The sequence below is a fragment of the Eublepharis macularius genome, chromosome 9 (assembly GCF_028583425.1).
Source record: "Eublepharis macularius isolate TG4126 chromosome 9, MPM_Emac_v1.0, whole genome shotgun sequence".
Taxonomy (NCBI): Eukaryota; Metazoa; Chordata; class Lepidosauria; order Squamata; family Eublepharidae; genus Eublepharis; species Eublepharis macularius.
The window spans coordinates 8,212,377-8,225,837 of NC_072798.1; the positions used below are offsets into that span (position 1 = coordinate 8,212,377).

Sequence of the window (13,461 nt, forward strand, 5' to 3'; positions counted from 1 at the left end):
AACAGAAGCTATACTTCAGGACAGCGTTCCTGAATGTGGCCCCCATGGGTAATGTGTTTCCTGGAGTCCACACAGATGATTTTTATGAGATAATCGCTGGGGTGTGGAGTGTTGGCCCCAGTGGAGGAGAAGGACAATAAGGAAGGCACTGTTTGCTATCATGTGTAATGATTTAAAAAGGAAATGCACCAGTGAAGGCTGTCATTTTGAGACTGGCCTACATCAGAGCCAGTTTGGTGTCATGGTTATGAGCGCGGGACTCTAATCTGGAGAGCTGGGTTTGATTCCCCACTCTTCCACTTGAAGTCAGCTGGGTGACCTAGTCACAGCTCTCTCAGAGCTCTCTCAGCCCCACTCATCTTACATAGTGTTTTGTTGTGGGGATAATAATGACATCCTTTGTAAACCGCTCTGAGTGGGCATTAAGTTGTCCTGAAGGGCGGTATATAAATCGAATGTTGTTGTTTGTTGGTGGTGGTGTTGGTGGATGGTGTTTGTGGTTGTTATCCCCATGAAGCCATGTTATGGTAACACTCACTACCTTCTCTCAAAATTCCAAAAGAGTCTACAAGTTCAATATGGACAGGGACACCTGCTCAAAGCTAAGATATCAGGCAAAGCCGCAGTAACTTGTCAGTATGAATTCCTCCTCCTCAAAAACTCAAAAAACATACCTGCAGCATGATATAGTTTGTGAACAAGACACAAATAGATCAAGATCAAGAGTAAAAAAGTAGTGTAATTAGCCTAACAAAGAACTGTTTTATATACAGCTGGCTCCTAATCTTCAGTGTTATGGGTTCTAGCTTTGAATTCATACCTGTGTGTCTTCACCTTAAAAAAAATATTCAGACAGAAAAGCAGCACAACTAGTTTTTCAAGATTTATACGAGTATTTGCAGAAGTTTCTTCCAAGGGGGAGAAAGAGAAGGGTTAAAAAACTGTAATTCTGTCACTGTTTACGCCATGTGGCACTAGCCTTAAAGGTCTCCAGTGGTTAGATATAGAGTTTCTGATAGCCTACGTCTCTCCACAGCCTTTGCACAACTTGTCAATGTAAGTTCCCAGGACAGGGCAACAGAAGGTAACACTCCCAAGAAATCATTTCATTGTTAGAACTCTAACTCGAATAATTCTATAGAACTAGCCATGTTAGCCTGTAGCAGCAATATAAAACAGGAGACCAGTAACACCTTAAAGACTAACCATTTATTCTAGCATAAGCTTTTGTCGAGTCAGAACTTGCTTCATCGGGTACCATTACAGTATAAACCCATCAAGCTGATCTACATGCAAAGCAGAGGGGGAGGGGGAGTGTTTCAAAAAAAGGATGGTCCCTACCAAGACTGTGTATTGTTGAAGGCTTTCATGGCCGGAGAACGATGGTTGTTGTGCATTTTCCGGGCTGTATAGAAATCTCTGTCTTTTGGTGCTACACCTCTGAAGATGCCAGCCACAGCTGCTGGCGAAACGTCAGGAACTACAATGCCAAGACCATAGCAGTACAGCCCGGAAAACGCTCAACAACCTACCAAGACTAATCAGTTCATTCAAAGTAGGTGTGACACATTTAGACTACATCCTTAAGATGCAAGAACAGCCATTCTTAAACAAAAGAAAACAGCTTCAAAAATAATTAAACCAGCTTGTTAGTTTCCCCACCATTTTACACTCTGAGCAGGAAAGTCCCACACAGCTCCCATTCTCTCCACTCCCCAACTATATAATGGTCATTACACCATTGTAAAGACAGGGAGTAAGAACACATCAGGATTCCTCAAATCACCTACAGTATAGCTGACAAAACATATACAGCCCCACCCCTGACCCATAACAAAGGGGAGATTGGGACACAAGGAACCAGTATTACTCAAGACTACAAGATCCCTGCAGGATCAGGCCAAAGGTCCATCTAATCCACCACCCCCACGATGGATAAACAGATGTCTCAGAAAACCCATGAACAGCCTCTGTCTCCCTGTTGTTGCTCTTGCCAGCAACTAGTATTGTCCATTAATATGTGTTTTTAAAACCTCCTAAATTAGGGGCCATCTTGTGACATTGCCCATTAGCTGGCTATTTCGAGTGGACTAAACTATAGTGTTGGGCTAGGCTCTTGGAACTCAGACTCAAATCCCCACCTTGCCATAGAAGTTTTGCTGGGTGACCCTGGGCATTCACCTACAACTGAGAGCCAAGCTACAAGTGATGAATGACACTTGAACAGCAAGTGAACAAACTCACATGTATTTCTCCCTGTTCACTTGCGCTCCACCAGTGATCAAGTGGAACGCAAGTGAACAGGCAGGAATACACGTGAGTCTGTTCACTTGCCGTTCAAGTGTCATTCATCACTTGTAGCTTGGCCCTCAGGATAACTTACCTCACAAAGTTGTTGTGAGGATAAAGTGGAGGACACCAGAATGATGTAAACCACTTTGGATCTGTACTGGGGAGAAAAGCAGGGTATACATGACTACAGAATAAAATAATCATCTATAAAATTTAAACTTTCCTTGGGGTTAGGATACTTGGGAGGGCTGGCATACAGCAACAATTAAGGACACACCATTATGATAGCAAACATTGTTCATGGGCTGTTTTGCTGAACATGCAACCATAAAAGTTGTAGCAAGTCATCCTCTTCTTCTATGGTTATTTTGAAACTACATACAAACTCTCCTTTAAAAAGTAGAGCCAGAACATTCACAGCTGGAAACTGCCAATTCAAAACAGACACCTAGAAACACAGACCTGGAAGGTACCCCAAGGGTCATCTAGTCTAGCCCCATGCACAACTCAGGAAATGCACAACACAAGAAATTTGCAGCTATCCCACACACCTAAAACCATTAAAGCCGCTGACTAACGTATCACAGAGGTACAGTTGTCAGGGGCAACAATTAACTGCAGATTCCTATTCGGTGGAAAAATTTAAGTTAGTTCATATGTGAAATTGTCATGAGCGCAAATGAATATGTTGTATTCAGATATCAGTGTACTGCCTCAGCAGACCTTGAAGGGAGAAACAAATTCTGGAACTCCTAAACCTCCCGTGGACACTACCCTTGTGTAACTTTGGTTTAAAAACTACTTGCCGAAAGAAATTAGCTAGTTGAAAAGACTGTGGGCACTTCCTAAAGCAAAAGAATTATAGGGTGCTGTGAGTTTGCTGGGTATATTTGTAACTTTTCTAAGATATAATGATGAAAACACTGCTCACTCAGAAAATTACAAACCTTTCCTAATGTAAACAACAAAAATATCTCCCAAAGTATTAAAAAAATTCATTTCTTTACCCAAAGCCAGCTTAGATAGCAGAAGTTAAACAAGTTTCTATACCAGGTACATACTTGAAGATAGCCACTTAGGCATAACCAAACAAAGAGCCACTGAGATAGTTTATTCACCAGGATTTTTTTTTGTTTGAACAAAAGTTCTTGACTTGCTCCTTTCCTACCTGAGAGAAACATGAGTAAACAACTTCATTAGCTAGTAATGAACACGCCCCGAAACTGTCTCACCGAAACATTTACCTCATATCATTTAAAGCACTCTATGAAGTAGTCAGAGTCTCTCTATGCCAAGGCACCAGATAAAGGTCAAAACAGCCAAAATTACCAGAGTCTTTTAAAAAGTGTACACTGAATACCATATACACACTTAAAAACACAACAGTTCTCAAAAACATACACAGATCTTGAAGTTAGCTAGTTAAACAACCATCTCCAGGCTAAATAAGGTGGGCAGCTTTTTAAGCTTGAGGAAAGGGTTTATAGATGCTAGAGTTGCCAGCCTCCAGGTAGTGGCTAGAGATCTCCTGGAATTACACCTGGGCCGATTCCAGACGACTAACCGGAAGGCGCTTCATGCCGCCATGTTCCGGATCGCGACGGGGAAATCGCGAAATATCGCATTTTGTCGCGCCAAACTCGCGCAAGAAAATGCGATATTTCGCGTTTTCCCCGTCGCGATCCGGAACATGGCGGCATGAAGCGCCTTCCGGTTAGTCGTCTGGAATCAGCCCTGGTCTCCAGGCCACAGAGATCAGTTCACCTGGAGAAAATGGGTACTTTTGGAGTGGACTCTATGGAATTATGCCATGCCAAGGTCCTTTCCCTCCCCAAACCCCACTTTCTCCAGGTTTCACCCCCCCAGATCTCCAGGAATTTACCAAGTTGGAACTGGCAACCCTAGTAGATGCTTGTCATGAGAATAATTCTCACGACAACGCTCATGGTTACATTAGCACAGTTACCTCAAGGAGAGGATGTTTAAGATTGGGATGCAGAAACTAAAAATAAGTTCCCAAAAGGCATAAACAGCAACATAAACCAAGGGACAATTAACTACTGCCTATAGCTCTCTCTCTGCTCATAGTGAACAACTGATCTTGCGTGCTTGTTCTGACTGCAAACTGAAATTTTGCTTAATGCCACTCAACTATAAACTACTTAGCACAAGCATGGCACAATATGGGCTGGGAAAAAGCACCTGCCCTGCCGTCATAGCATAAATTACCCCTACAATTGCTATATCAACATACAGTAAGTAAGGAAGGGGATTAACTGCTATACTTGCACAATATTGCCGCAGAATAATGAATTCAGTTGTTTAAAGACTATGATTTAATGCACCATAACGTAAGACGAGTTCAAAAAAGCAAACGTTGACTCACCCATTCTTCCACATTGGGAGCTTCTTCATAATCTTTTGTGTTATCCCACAGGATATTTATTTTACCATAGCGATTCATCTTATTCCGTGTCTTTACCGCAAAGAATATTATTATGATAAAAGCTATGACAATCAGGAACCCTAGGACAATAGCGATAGCCTAGGAAAGGAACAGATAATCAAGTTTTGTTCCATTTTAAATTCGCCAGAGACACAAAAAATATTCTTAAGACAGGCATATACCTCTCAAGCTAAAAGCACGAGAGCCAGAGAATGGATCAGAATCGAGACCAGCCACAGGGACTTTGGGCAACTGTCTCCTATATGCAGTTCTCACTAATAATCCTTCACAGAATTGTTGAAAGGGTTAAGGGGCCACTGGACTCCTGTTTTAGTCTCTTGAATTTGTTAAGTATTTATATGCAAAGTGCTATAGGAATCAAGCAGCACTTTAGTGCAGGGAGAAATTTCTTCAACATGGGCAATTTCCTCAAGACATCCCGAAGCTTGTCAGTTTGAATTTCAAGAAACCAAGTTTTAACAAGGCAGAGGGAGATAACACATTAAAGGGCTGAGAGTGAGGTGTTCTCCCAGTAATTAAAGGGACATATTTAACTTCCAGCGTCAATTAGCCGTTAACTGAACTCGAGTATTTGAAAATAAGGCACCCTAAGGCAACTTACATTTGTTTAACTGGCAAAAGCCACAATTTGTACACCTGTGAACGATTCAAAAGCACAGCCGTTTTTGAGCTCCTACTCAGAAGTCCCTCACAACAACACAAATAACCCCCAAATATCTCAGAGAAAGGCTACACCTCTGTAAATAGGGGGGGGGGGGTTGTTAATTCCCCCCCCCCGGGCCAGGGCTTTTTCAGTCCTGGCCCCAACCTGGTGGAAATCGTCAGAGGACACCCAGGCCCACCAAGACCTTGCGTCCTTTTGGCGGGCCTGCAAGATGGAGTTGTTCCACCAGGCATATGGTTGACGCCAGTCTTTGACTTTCTGATTCTTTAGGAGCCTCCCTACTGGTCTCCCGCCAGGGGGGCAACAGTCATCTGCCCCCCTATAAGAGCAGTCACCAGGATATTATCAAACTATGGCCCCCACCCACTCTTCTTGGTTCGTTTATACTATGATTGGGGAAACTGGAGGGGGCTGTTTATGAATTTATGTTTTCTGGATTTTAAAATCTATCTATCATCTATCTAATCAATCAAATGCTCATTGAGCATTTTATTGTATCCCGCCCTGAGCCCGTTTGCAGGGAGGGAGGGCTAAAAACCGAATACATAAATAAATATTTGCTTGCTTAGCTCCTGTCCGTTTAATTTTGAAAAAAAGTTCTACAGAAAGGGTTAGTGTTTCATCAATTTTCAGACCTATGATGCATATAAAAGAAGAAGAACCAATAAAGGGGGCATTTTCATCTCATTCTCTTTGGCAAATCCCCCCCTTCCCCGCCCCTCACAAAAATATGCCTCAGTTCTTAAGTAATTTGCAGTGGAACCTTAAGCAGAGTTATAGCCTTTTAAGAAAATGGACTTAGAAAGGTTTCAACTTTGCTTCAGGCAGCACAGTTATGTAGCTGAATAAAAAGTAAACCTCGTTAGAATACAAAGCTTATAGTCAGGAAGCAAACCTATTGAACCAAGACTAATATAACAGCTAGAAGTACTGAGTCCAGCTACTTCACAGCAATGCATTTCAGAATCTTAACTAGAATGCTGAGACAGGCAGGCCGGAACGGAAGATTTCTGACTGGGAGAGGGATCCAGCTAGGACTTCTAAGAGCGGGACCACAAGTGACGCCTGACACAGGTTGGACACTAGTCAGCTTCCCTCAAGTTTTGATGGGAAATGTAGGCATCCTGGTATTGCAGCTTGGCTCTTTGACTGCTGTCCAATGGACTTTTCAACTGTCACTTGTCCAACATTCTGCCAAGCTGCCTACATTTCCCATCAAAACTTGAGGGAAGCTGGCAAGTGTCCAACCTGTGTCAGGCGTCACTTGTGGTCCCGCTCTAAGTCTGCACAGCAGTCTGTTCTCTTTAAATACGACTTTCCACTTTATAATTTAAGTTCATTTATGTCTAGAGATAAACTATAGTAATTTGCGAAAAAGCATAATTCATGAAAGGGAAATTCAAGATCTGCCCACGCCCTCCATTTTCCCTACCATAAAGGGGAGAATAACTGCATTGTTGTAAAAGCTTACAAAACGCTACCAAACAGTGACGGGTACAAGTCAGCCAAATAATTCTGTTCTGTTACTAGTTTTAGCTGTTCCGGCATAGTTATCTGACAACAACCAGACCCAGGTTCGAATACAACTAGAGGTTTTACATTTGGAAATGCTTCAGGAATCACGTTAAGTGTATACCTACCTCCTGAGGCTCCACTACACAATAGTGATATAAATATTGATTCACAAAGATGGCAGCATTTGTAGGAGCATAGTATTGGCTGCAGAGAGTATAAATTTGATTGTAGAACACCGATCCTGAAGCCTGTGCCGTTGGGTTGACGGCCAACACATATACTATGGTAGCAATGAACATCAAGAACATCAAGAGAACGCTTCCTATGATGATTATGAGATAATACTTCGTTGTCCTGGCCATGCTATTCTTGGTAACACTTATTACGAAAACCACCAGTCCAGCAATAAAGCAGAAAGCTGCCATTGCAAGTATAAAACCTTTTGCAGCACGTGGTTCGATATAATTCCCTCCAAGGCCGTAAGCGCTGCCGTAACCACTGCCATAGCCATAGCCATAGCCGTAACCATAGCCGCCTCCGAAACCAGATCCACCGTAGCTAGGGTATCCCATACCAGTCCCCAGAGTACTTCCGTACATGTCTAGGTCCCAAGGTAGTGTGGAGGCAACACAAGCAAAGACACCAACACACATTACGATTATAAGAATGGACATGATCTTGATTATTCCTGGGGGAGAGGTCCATTTGTAGAAATGATGCACTTCTTCTTCTGGGTAGTAGGAATATGCTGGCTGGGAGAACATGGGCTGAGAATGGAATTCACCACCGTATGTGTTATTACTCGGTGCATAATGTGAAGGTTTGCTACAAAGACAAAAACATTTGCCATCAGCTATGAACAGTTATTCGCCTCTTATGCAGAGTATCACGAAGTAACCATTATCTTTCAAAAACGATGCTTGAGATTTTAGATTTTTTATATAATTTGCTACGAAATACCAAATTTACAGTAGGCACTCATGGAGATGGGCCCAGGCTAGCTTGTACAATCTCGAAAGCTAAGCAGGGTCAGCCTTCGAGTCAACCTACAAGTGACGAATGACACTTGACTGGCAAGTGAACAGACTCACGTGTATTCCTCCCTGTTCACTTGCCCTCCACTTGATCAAGAGAACAGGGAGGAATACATGTGAGTCTGTTCACTTGCCTGGCAAGTGTCATTCATCACTTGTAGCTCGACCCTTAGTTAATATGTGGATGGGGGACCACCGAGGAAGTCCAGGGTTGCTACACAGAGGCAGGCAATGGCAAAGCCCCTGTTTGTCTCTTGTCTTGAAAACTCTATGGGGGTTGCCGTAAGTTGGCTGTGACTTGACAGCGCTTTACCTACACATTATAAAGCACATGGGTGGTAGGGGGAAGACATCAACATAAAGCAGGGAATAGAAAAATCAGCTTGATCAGCAGGAGGCCTGCTGTGGGTACTTCAGTCATCCTATCGACCCCAAAGCCTCCTTGCTTCCGAAAGGACCCAAGGTTATAGCACATGTACACAACGTTTGCTTGAAGGAAATCCAGATAAGTCACCATGTTATACTGTAGCAGCAGACTTAAGACTGGAGCCTAATGACATTTTAAAGGCTAACAAAATTACTCCTGCATAAACATCTGCAAGACAGATCTCACTTCATTATATGCAGGAAGTGAACTGATTTATATACACAACAAAAAGGGGTGGTGGGGGAGAGATGTTACAAAAAGAAGACCAATTTAAGATCCAGTCTTGGGGAAGAATAACCAGTTCATTCAGAATGAGACACTCCCTAGTGTTAAGATAGGCAAACCTAAAACCTGATCAGAATGAAGAGAGATAAGAAGAAACAATAGGCAGTTACAGAGATACAGCTGACATAGTAAACACCCCTTACAAATGTAATAACATAAAGAAAACATCTACAATTGAATAAATTTTGTTAGTCTTTAAGCTGATAATGGACTTCTGTTTGGCTTAGTTTGAATTGTAAAATGCTTTGGGGAGCTCTCTGGCTATGAATGCACTTAGAAAGGAATGGAAAAAGAAGAAATGTCTCTCTTTATACAGGCAGATTACACATCAGCATATCTCTAGATCAAGAAATAATGGTAACTTTTCCCTCTGATCACATGGTGTGAAAAGAGAGACTTCCTACTTTAAAAGATACACAACTGTACCTTGGAAAGTACCTGCCTATTTTTTTCATATGCCTCCCTGTGTGGTACTAAATTTCAATCATCCCAGAAGTTCTAACAAGCCAATTTGTTTGTTAGGCTACTGCATTTTAAAAAGGTAATGCAAACAGTCTTTAAAGAAGTAACACAGGTAATGGCAAACATGCACTGGGATGGATCCACTCTGTTGACAGTGGAGTCTTCCTGGATATACTGAACACACCAGGAGGGTAGACTCCACCATTATCAAAGAATAGAAACTTTAGTTCCTGCCCTAATAATATTCTTTCAGAAGACAGGGATGTCCTTGAGAAAATAGTTTTAAGATGCCAATAAGATTAGCAGCTTTACTCATGCTTTTCAGAGTTTTACTGAGATCTCGGGGTATCAAAGAAGGCACCCTTGAGCTGTTCCAAAAGGTGGAACAGGTCATGGTGGGGAAAAAAAGCAAAGCAAAGCAAAACATACCTTGCCAAAGAAGGCAGTGAGCACAGAAGAAGAGTGAATAAGCCATCCTTCAAGAGTGTGTAACAGTGGAGCAGAGTCCTGTACACCACTAAGCCTGCAATCTCCAATAGAGGGCTGGCTCCAAAGGTTCCATTCCACTAACTGTGTAGCCCTATCCTAGTACAAGGAGCCCCTCTCTCAGAAAAGGTGCATTGTATCAAAGGAAGGTCCCAAGCTCTGGAGGATGGTTCCATTGTTAGAGCAACAACTTTTGGATCCAAACCACCATGGATACCTTGTGTTTGGAGATCCAAAAGATGCCTGCTTCTTTACAACCAGTAAAGAATGCAAAGTTTGAGCACCATGCTATCCAGCATAACAGCAGTGACGCCACCTCAGTTTATTCTCCTGGCATTGAAAGCTACATGAATCCGTATCTCTAACAGTGTACACAACTTATCTGCAATAGTTTGAACTGGCAAGAAGAACAGAAAGGTAGATATTTACAATTCGTCAGGTCGATAAGGTGGCGGGCTTTCAAAAGGTCTGGACGACATGGTGGACCGTTAAGTTGAAAGACTTTGTGTCTATAATGGAAAATAAAATTGAATAAGACATTAATTCCATAAATGAAGCCATCTTAGTTTGCTACAAACCTTAGAGATTTGTGAGACACTGCTCACTTCATCAGATGCATCAACAACAGATGCAACAAAAACAGATGTTAGAATACATTTTGTTAGTCTTTAATGTGTCAGTGAACCTCTGATCTAATAAGACATATTTAGTATACCCAATGGAAATATCAATATTTAAAGACTAACTGTACATTTCTAGAGTTAAAAGTACAACTTTGAGAACCCTGCCCAACACAAGACGTTTGACTGCAGAGCCTTCTATCATCATAGATGTTGAAGATGGAAGATCACCTTTTTTGTAATTTGTAGAGCACTGACTAGATTAAATATTTACAATGTACCAAAATCCCACTCTGCAGATTTCCATCACTAGCTTGCTTTTCAAACCATTAAAATCAAGTTGGTCTTCTACTCCTTCAACTTAATACAGGCTTTTCAAGATATGGCAGCAGAAGAAATGACACAAAACATACACTTCTATGAGCCACTCATTCTATAATGAAGACAAGCAGATCTGTATATGCATTTTTGGGGCACATCATTAACTTGATCAGGATTTACTCATGTTCTCTAAACACTACTAGAATCCTTAAATGTCCAGTTTTTTAAAAAAAAATGTGTAATTGTAGCCTTCATATAGGGATGAACTCAAAAATATGACTGCAAATTCACGAACAGTCCCTAAATCTTGTATGTTGTAAACCTATCTTAGGCCTTCAGAAGGACCAACCCAAAGGAATCCGCATACTTATTATGCTAGGAAATTTGGAATTGTTAAAGGTAACAAGATGACCAGTTGTTTTCCAGAAACTATTGTCATGTTGCCAAGACTCCATGGCAATGTGGGGATTTAAAGCTGTTCTGGATCCCAGTCCAACACTCTAGCCAGTTCAGTACAGTATACTGGTTCTGCCTATGGGAGGCAGTGACCCAATGTCAAAGGGACACAGTCACATCAGCATGTACCAGTTGGCTTTCTTCGTCTGCTTATCATGGGGGTGTCAGCAGCATGCCACTCAATGATTGGTGGCTTGCAGTGAGGTTACGCTGAGCTCCAAAACACCTGCTATGCTCTCTGCATATTCTCTCTCTGCAAAAAAAGTATAGGATAGCAGTCCCAACTCTATAGGATAGCAGTCCCAAAGTATAGGACAGCAGTATAGCTAGCAGTCCCAACAATGTGTTGGCATCAAGGTCTTAAGCTTTGACTGTCTGTTATGCACAGCTAAAATATACCAACTAATCACTGTATTCCAAACAAAGTTGCCCTTTTAATAACTTGCTGCCCATGAATACACAGTGAGAAACAACCTCTTGAACAATACCCGTACTATGAATTGAAACACGTTTGCCACAGTCTTGCAATAAAAAAGATTAAAAGGAACAATCAGAGAAGGGGGGAAAATCTACAGCGGGATCACACATTGCAAGTGGTTGTGGTTTCAATCTATTCAACCAGGCCAGACTTACTTGTGGTGTTATTTAGTTCTATAGCAAGTCTATGTATGGGCATGGTTTAAAGGAAACCATACCTTTAGGATCCCCTTTTCCAATTTCAATCCTTCTTGGCCTGGAAGACAAACTTATATAGCTTTCTACTACAATATTTACAATATGTAGCACTTGATGATGTACCCACAGGACTCTTTCAACTCACTAGAAGTTCTGCTCCGTTGTACTCAGCAACCAGATAGAACCAATAAGCTCTCAAACAGTTTTCAACATTGACTGCTTAGTTAGGGCCCTTAACACAGAAACCTTAGGAACCAAAAAAAAAGCAGTGACTTAAAAGGTAAATCATATGTACCAGATTACAGATATCTCAAAAAGGCGTTTTCCCTCCTCACAGCTGATGTACTGAATTGGAACCCGGGTTGGTCCTAAAACGAAGAAATCTGCAGCAGTTCCCTCAGGCAGCATACGTTTGGGGTGCAGCACCATTCTTTCGTCTCTTGAGAATTTGGCTATATTTCTAGATACCTGTTGCTAGGGCAAGTAAAACAGTGACCAAACTTGTGAGAGGGAAGGCAATCTCACAAGAGTTCAGAAAGCCCTAAAGGGCCTATAGGGCCTGTTAAGCTATTTTTTTAAAAACCTGAGATAGCAAAGAGGTGAGAGTGACCACCAAGGGCAGAGGAGGGGACTACTACCACTACTGCCTGGAGCAGAGAAGAAGGAAGCTACATATTTTAATCCAGTCTAGGGACTGTAAATAAAAGCAGTTGCTCCCTATTGACTAATGCGCCTTAAGCAATTGCTATCTTGTGTAAGTGATCCTGGAATGTGCACTTGCTAAAGAAACGTTGGATAAAGTGACACAAGGGCAGCACACCTTTACAGATGGGGGGATGCTTTTTGGTAAAAATTTCGAGTACTAAAGAATACTCATTATCCACCTGATGCTAAAGCCCTCTGAGATCAGTACCCAGCAGCAGAGCTCTGCTTCCAAACACTTTCACAGAGCACAGCCCAGAGGAAACGAAAACCACTTCTGAAAGCAGTAAAGGAAAACTTCTGAGGATGAAAAAAAGCCTAAAAACTTACTAGAGAACAGGCTCCATTTGAAGTGGACTGAGCAGTAGACAAATCATATTAAAATTCACAAGACCACCAATACTGAACCTCTTTTAAGAAATCAAGATAAAATCAGCGTTCGAGGAGTACTGGCATTAAAAACCGGTCAAACCTGGCATTAAAAACCGGTCAAACCTCATTCACATGCAGTACAAATTCATCGGGGATACTTCCTTCAGTTCGCCAACCAACTAACCTTTTAAGACACACGCACCATGGCTCAACCACAGCCCAAGAGAATAACAAAATAGTGACAGCCAGCTTGGGTAAAGTTAATGGCCATCAAAGTGGTTAAAACCCAACCCCTATTCGTCCAGGTTGGGTTTGGAGGTCACAGGAGGAAGCGAGCCCACAAATTCCCACTCCCGAACAAATTTACCTCAGAGCCGGTCTGAAAGTTTTCACCCAACCTGCTCAGCCTCTCTCGTCGCTCTTAAAGAATCACATCTCTTTCTTCTCCTCCTCCAGCAAGCAGGCGCACACGCCACACCCAGGCACAGGGCATGCGCACTGCCTTGCATACCTGGGGAAAGGGAGGGGCGGGAGAGGTGACTACACACAGCCCAACCCAGGCTGGAACGAGCGGGCGAGAGCGCCTGCTTGGAATGTGCGCAGTAGGAGGCACAAAGCGCGCCCCTTTGTTGGCAGGGCGCCTTCCGCCAGCCCCAGGCTTGGGTGTGAGACCCGCTCACCTG

General features: G+C 42.4%; 1 protein-coding gene across 2 annotated transcripts in view; it reads right to left on the reverse strand.

Moving 5' to 3' along the window:
• Positions 1-13,234, reverse strand: part of LOC129336051 (occludin-like) — a 28,412-nt gene extending 15,178 nt beyond the window's left edge. Inside the window, exons 1-5 of one of the 2 annotated variants that reach the window (XM_054989020.1) lie at positions 13,146-13,162; positions 12,589-12,683; positions 10,062-10,141; positions 7,064-7,763; positions 4,679-4,837 (exon numbers count right to left, since the gene is read on the reverse strand). In XM_054989020.1, coding sequence (XP_054844995.1) covers positions 4,679-4,837; positions 7,064-7,763; positions 10,062-10,111 — 909 coding nt within the window. In that variant the 5' untranslated portion in view covers positions 10,112-10,141; positions 12,589-12,683; positions 13,146-13,162. Of the gene's footprint in view, positions 1-4,678; positions 4,838-7,063; positions 7,764-10,061; positions 10,142-12,588; positions 12,684-13,145 lie in introns of both variants that reach the window. The other variant, XM_054989021.1, reaches the window with a different exon arrangement.
• Positions 13,235-13,461: the final 227 nt, after the last annotated feature.